At 41.1% G+C, this 7,166-nt stretch overlaps 1 protein-coding gene across 1 annotated transcript; it reads left to right on the top strand.

Moving 5' to 3' along the window:
- Positions 1-212: 212 nt before the first annotated feature.
- Positions 213-5,105, top strand: LOC139712697 (protein phosphatase 1 regulatory subunit 3B-like). Its single transcript, XM_071624499.1, has 2 exons — positions 213-552; positions 1,261-5,105. Exon 2 carries the CDS (start codon positions 1,330-1,332, stop codon positions 2,398-2,400), a length of 1,071 nt encoding a protein of 356 aa, XP_071480600.1. The 5' UTR covers positions 213-552; positions 1,261-1,329; the 3' UTR covers positions 2,401-5,105.
- Positions 5,106-7,166: the final 2,061 nt, after the last annotated feature.

The following is a 7,166-nucleotide window of genomic DNA, read 5'->3' as shown; positions in this document are numbered from 1 at the left end:
GTCTGTTTTAAAATGGACGAGACTCAACAGCTAGCCGATCAATTCACCCAGCTCACGCTGGAATCGTCGGTCGTGACCTTGTGACGCGCACACACGGGCTTTTACATGAACAACACATGCAGAACATGTGTGTATGCATTTTCCTCGTCGTGAGTTGTGGATCTAACGAATGAGCTTGCACCCTTGTCGCTGGCTGGCTAGCTAGCATGCATACTGATTGCCGTACAGAGCCGGAGGTACGTACGGCGGCCGTTGTCACGCAGTTCATTGAATGTCTGAAGTGATACCAACGTTCTACCGGCTGCCGACTGAACTTTATCCCAGGCTCTGTGTGTCACCGAATAATAAATAGATTCAACTTTATTCTGCTTTTGTAGAAGGCAGTCCAACGAATTGTACCCTAACACCGTCGAAAAGAGACGTCTGCAATATCACAAACGCTGTTTGCTTCTCGTCTCACATTGCATTGCTGGATGCATCGTTCGTCTTCTAACAATTAGTGTTGACAAACCCAGAGAAACTGATCCAGGAATGAATGTGACGCGACGTGAGGTGAGCTCTTTTGGCGTTTGCTATCCTGGTTAGTGACCAGTGTTTTGCTTTGTTCTGTTTTTGATTTAAAGCTCTCTGTCTCCATCTTCATTTACATGCTAGGAATAGAACGTTCACCTTAGTCGAGCCAGAAGACCAGTCTCTGCTCTGCGAGTTCATACCGTAGGCCCGGGCCGTGGGCCGGGGTTAGCGCCTTGTGCCGTGGATGTACATAAGGCATCGAGGAATAAAATTCATGTCCGACTACTGTCCAGTACTGGTACTAGCACTACCACTACTACTATTCCGAGTCTCACTCGCCTCAAATTGTCACGCAACGTGAGCTGAACTAAAGAAAAGATTCCCTTTCACTCAGTCTCAGTCTTTACTAATACTAACTGTGTTCAGTAGTAGTCAAGTCAATCAACTCATCACTGAGATGATATGATGATAGATCACTTTGAACTGCAAATCTTTTCTGTTGCACATATGTGACGCAATACATACATGCATGTACACTTGATAGTTGTACAAACTACAATTGTAGTTTTGTACAAAGAACAGTGTTGTTGACTGTGCTGTATCTGTGAAACTCTGAATCAATAGTGATATATAGGCATAAAGATATCTTTTATACAGATCTTTCAGTTTATGCTTTCATTTTTTAATGGTACTAACTTAGGGAAATTCTCACTGGTTACCTTGTTTTTGGTCTTTGATTTATCACAGAATGGTGTATGGAGAACTTCACTGAATGTTGTCGTCTAACCATCAAGAAGAGATTAACCACTGTGGGATATGCCAGCCAGAGAGAGTGTTGGCAGTGTGCTGTTTGAGATGCCTGTAAACACACTGATGCTCAGTGCTAGTCCCCCGGGCTTTGGCCACAGTTTTCCTGCAGGTCCATCACCATTCCTGTCGCGCAGGACCCCAGTCCACAGTGGTTTCAACATGGGGTTTGGCAGGAAGGGGGATCTCCTGCAGCACCTACAGAGGAACAAGACCATGTTGCCCTTGCGATCGTGCATCAAGTCTGAAACAGTTCTCACAAATAGAATTTCCAACGGGCACTCAGAATCTGCAAAGGGCAGCGGAGAGGAAGATCAGTGCAGAAATGAAAGGAACAGTATGAAGTCTGTACAGGGTGTGGACATGAGGAGGGAAACTATTGAGAGAGTTAGCAATGGAACACCTTGCCCAGAGAAAAGGAAAAAGAGAGTGTGTTTTGCAGACAGCAAAGGACTGTCATTACAGACCGTGAAATACATGGACGGACCCAGCAACATGCCACCCAAACTGCACATCCATCTGATTCAGGATGTGACAGAGGGAGCGGAGGCAAATCCTACACATCCTTTCTCATATGTGCCAGAGTTTGATCAGCCAGCATCAAATTACCTCGAGTTTCGGGACAGGTTAGAGCAGGAGTGTGTGTGTCTCGAAAACGTTTTGATCAAGGACAACATCACCGTGGTGGGAACCATCAAGGTGAAAAACATTGCCTTTGAGAAGGCGGTGGTTGTGCGTGTAACTTTCGACGACTGGACGTCTCACACCGATGTGCAAGCTTCATATGTGGTTCCGAGTCAGCCATCCAACTCGCGCGACAAGTACGACACTTTCTCCTTCAGTTTGGACATACCGCCGAACCTTGGTGGGAGAACATTCGAGTTCTGCATCAACTATACCTCACAGTGCAAGAGCTTCTGGGATAATAACCGTGGGAATAATTACAAGATAGTCACAGACAAGAAGAAGGAGTTTGTTCGGAACAAGCAGCAGCTCTCCTTCGAGAGCTTGAGTGGATCCCATCCGTGGGGACAGTTTTCATACTGGCATGTTGCTCAGGAGGAAAGGCCTTACTGGTGACACAGGCGAGCAGCCAAAGAAATGTTGAAATTTAAATTTATATGAAAAGATCACTGCACAGTATACCGATACTCACTAATGATGTGATTATGTTAACTCATTGAACCTTAAATCAGTTTTTTTGAAAGAGGTGCTCAGTTTGCCAATAGTGAATGGCTCTGTGAGGCAGTGTGTATTAATGTATGGTTATGAATCAGCAATACTTACCATTAGGCGATCCTGTTATTTTCCTCCATGTACCAGTATTTCAGTTAAAGAAAGAATGAAAGAAAAAAAAAAAAAAAACCAACACTACACTTCCAGGGCAGCACGACTGCTGACTTCATTTGCACAACTTCTTTAGTTAGCGTGGTGGCACAGTACAAGGATATGGTGTTGCATGTAGCACACTATTCATCTGAATGCGTGATAGGTTTGCTGCTGTGTTGCTGTACAGTAAGTGCCAAACAAGCTTTTGTTCATTTCAGTTTATCTTGCTTGGGTACTAAAACTTAAAAGCAGTATTAATTGTTTTGGGTTTGTTTGGTTTCCCCCAGGATGTGTACTATACTTTCACAATGTACAATTGCTGGTGCACTTCTCTGAAGTTTGTAGAAACTGTGAATTAATATAGGCCTACCCTGTTCCTCATTTCAGTCATCATTGACACCAGTAGCAGAGTACAGTACATGTACATACTACCATTCTGTCTATAAATCACAGAAAGTTTTTTAACCAAGCGTTCATCACTGAAAAAAAAATAAAAAGTTGTCATTAGTAGTTCTTATTTCTTTGTCATTGAATGACTGCACTCACCTGTTCTTGGTGTTAACTCCCATAGCAAATTCCTTTGCACAGCAACTCAATGACTTTATATGATATATGCTCCAAGATACATACCCCAGGAGCTACCCTTTCTGTTTTCTTTGTTCTTTTGAGATGGGGATTGTAATGATATTTTTAGGAAGTAGTAGGGCAGAGGTTGTAATGATATTTTGTAGGAAGTTGTAGGGCAGAGATTGTAATGATATTTTATAGGAAGTTGTAGGGCAAACGCTTGTTGCCTATCCTGTTGGGAGCTCAGATCCAAAATTGCCTGTCCCTAAAACTGGCGAAATTCGAGGCCTGTTCTTTCCTCCCTCGTAGTTCTCTACCCCCACAAACAAAAACAACAACAAAAGCAGATGCACTCACAAACAAGACACAAATCTTTTATAATGTGTGCAAATACCCTGTTGTGTGAGTGTTATGGTGTGGAACTTGATGTGGTCATTGTTATTGGTAGCAGTAAAGAGCTAAGTGGCTTGACCACTATTTGTTGCATGAAGCCCTTTTGGCACCTGTACTTAGGCATGCATTGGCATTATTCATTTAACTTTGTTTGCCACACATATGGGAACTTACATAGTTAGTTTGCCCGTTATCATTTGAGTTATAACTTTGTGCAATGTGATTGTATGATCCACTGAAATCTGTTCGAAAATGAAACTCTCTAGAGCCTACATAGTTAGCACTGTAAATTATTATAGTAAAAGTTGGACAGTCCATTGGTGTTGTCACAATGCTACTCAATTTTCAAAGTACATTGTACATGTTCCCAAATTCAGTACAATGTACAAACACTGGTTTCACATATTTCATGTGAAACCTCTTTCAGAAATAGGGAGTACATTGTAGGTACGGTATAAACACAGAATTTCAACAGAATGGCCCTTGCACCTGGCTACATTGGAGAGAAAGTTGCTGTTGACAGAAAAAGTAAAATGCTAAGTCCCAGGGGCCAGTGCAATGTCTTCTTTGTCTTCTGAACCACAACTGAATGCCGTTGGTGTGAAGAAAGTCAATTGGCAAGAGTAGGATTGAATCACTTTTATTTTCTCATTGGCTACACAGTCTCCATAAGGAGACAGCACAGGCTGCAAAATGTGTGTTAAATATCTTTGATCACAGGAATTGGCTGCTACTGTATGAAAACAAAAACTTTGACTTCTTCCTAGTGGTGATGAGAATTATTCCTTATAAGGGGAAGGTGTGATAACATCTTGATGTCTTGCCTAATGTAGCGATTTTGTGTACGTATGGACTGTTCCACAGGTGAACTGTAGGTGCCACTTGTATTTCTTGTAATGCTTAGACGGAAGCTCATCTGAAGTCGGACAAGAGACTTGAATTACCGTTAGAAGGTCTAAGGTTCACACACATGCACACCAAACAACTGAACAGGTCATAAAGAAATTATGTGTGCTGTATGGTACTAGTGCTCAGTTCTGGCTGCAGTGAGTTCCTGTAATTCAAACCATCATTTCCTACTACATGGACAAGAGTGAATAATTCAATATGGAGCTGAACTCACACCTCTGTAGCAATTGATGTACACCTTTGAAGATTGCAATGCTATAGAAAGTCTGTCATAAACACATGCCCAGATGTGCACCTTGGTAAAATTAAACTTTGTACCAGCAGTGTATACAGTATTAGAACGCAAGGCCAGAGCAAGAGATGTTGTCTACTTTGGTTACATTGGAGCTCCCTATTCAATGCTCAGTTTTTGTACTACAATTGTACTTTTAGTTATTGGAAGAAAAATATTTTGCTGTGTGGAGAACAGACAAGCATGTACACACTTAATGTATTAAGTGTACAAGACATACACATATCTGGGTTGACTTGCCTTGGTGGAAATGGTGAACTGCAGTTTCACACCAACAGTGTACACAGTACATGTACATGTACATGTAAAATGGTGAATTCATGTATTCCTATTCTCTTCTCTCTTTTTTTTTGGGGGGGGGGGGGGGAGAGGGGCATTGGCATAAATTCTGAAGATATGAGCTGATGTGATGTGATATTTACTCTCTCGTGGACACAGTTTTTGTGTATATTTTCAAACTATCTTGTGGCTCAGACCATGGAGCAGCTCCATGCTCAGACAGAGAACCACTACGGTAGTCATTGAGAGGTATTAGGATCCATCATCCTGAAGTACAGAACTTGTAATCTCCAATCTTGAATAGTTTAATTGTCAACAATTATCATGGTATAGATATGCTTTACAAAAAAACAATCAAGCAAAACTCAAGGAGGCTGTTTCCAAGTATGCATCTTTTATACTTAGCACAACTCAGTACATGTATGAACCAGTTTGTGAATGGCTGTCCATGATGTTCAGTATGAACGATTGTGTGTCCTCAGAGTGATGTGTATCATGCATTTTTTATGTACTGTTCAGCACGGCATTTCACCATACTGGTAGAAAGCTGTCGAGAATCGTGGTGGGGAAAAACTTGAAAGAGAAGCAGAATGCGAGTAACCACAAAGGATAATGAAAGTGTTATCTGATGTTGAGTCTTGTTGGAGCAGATTAACGTCCGTAACAACCTTTCTCTTAAAAGAAAACTTGTTTGAGGTTATTCTGCATGCCTGTCAGAATGTGCTCTGACTTTATGCACGAGAGCCAGAATAATAAGCAACTTATCCAAGAAGCAGAGTGATGCATACTATACCAGAGTAAAGCAGCAGAAAGATTGTTAACATTCATGTGTGTGAATTAGTGTCCGACCATTTTGCGCGTTTCAATCATGAATATTTCATTTTGATAGAGCTTTAGAAAGCATGTGGACCACAAGTTACTGTATGTCTTATGCAAATGAATGGCAGGATGAAAGTATTGGTATTTGGGTTTAGAGTATGCATTTTCACCTGTGACCCCTCCCTTTTCCCCAGCCACCTCATTTACTTGTTTTCTACACCTGTATGTCTTCACGACTCATCCTTACCCAACAGACTGCACTGCAGTCTAGTGACCCGAAGAAACAGTATGCAAGCATGCTGTTTTCCTAAATTTACTAAATTACTGTTGGTTGTTTTAATTTCATTTTGAATGATTGAAATGTTCTATCCAGGGGGCTTATTAATGTAAGTTCAGTGTGACAACTTTCTGGACAAATAAACTCCCACAACCATGCGATTACACGGTACATGACGATGTACAATGTCGTGGCCTGCTTTTGGGTAAAGGGGGGGGGGGGGACCCTGCATGCATATCAGTGAAAGATTATGAACATGACGAGAACCTATGGTTCATCATCACATATGTCAAATCTTTTTCTTGTTTATTTCAAAGGCACAAAATCATATTGAGAAACTGTATACAGCAGTATTAGAAAGGGGTTTGGGCCCCATCATTTTCCTCGAGCCGAGTAAAAAGAAAATACTTATGGGCATTCATGTGAAGACATTCTCAAACTTGTGCATGTCGTTTCTGTTGTCCATTGAGTTGTGACTACAGCACTAAAGTCATTTAGTTACACAAGGAAGTAAATGACTCCAAAAATAAATCATGTCCTGATTTGTGGAATGCAAGTCTTAGTGGAACTATGAAGTGGTACACACTAGACCGTTCTGCTGTCTTGGCAAAGTGTTGCAAGTCTTTTGTTCACTTCAGCAGCGGTTTCTATATTACATTTATGCGTTTTGTGTTCTGCGTTCCGTATCAAGAGATACAAGTATGTACCAGTTTTGCTACTACACTTGGTACATGTATTCAGACTTATAGATTTTTGTGGCTCACATTTTGTATGTAGCCTATTTCACTTGATCCTTTCAATTATGTATGTGTTGTTTTTTTTTTATGGCTGAAATTGTGTTTACACATAGTAAGTAGGGTTGGTCTTTGATAATTGGGCAAGCTTATATTGTTACAAAATGTATTATCTGTGTTGAATTTCTGAAATGACACACAGAAATTTGCTATTTCATCAGTAAACAGGTTTATTGACAGGTGTGTT

This window comes from Diadema antillarum, unplaced genomic scaffold (assembly GCF_040938485.1).
Source record: "Diadema antillarum isolate AM-2024a unplaced genomic scaffold, OU_Dant_1.0 seq00001843_RagTag, whole genome shotgun sequence".
NCBI classification, from domain to species: domain Eukaryota; kingdom Metazoa; phylum Echinodermata; class Echinoidea; order Diadematoida; family Diadematidae; genus Diadema; species Diadema antillarum.
The sequence above is the reverse complement of the archived record's forward strand: the minus strand, read 5'-3'. Positions and strand labels throughout refer to the sequence as shown.

Bases quoted from the DNA above. Each gene is read 5' to 3' on its own strand.
- LOC139712697 (XM_071624499.1), top strand. From the start codon at position 1,330: ATGCCAGCCAGAGAGAGTGTTGGCAGTGTGCTGTTTGAGATGCCTGTA.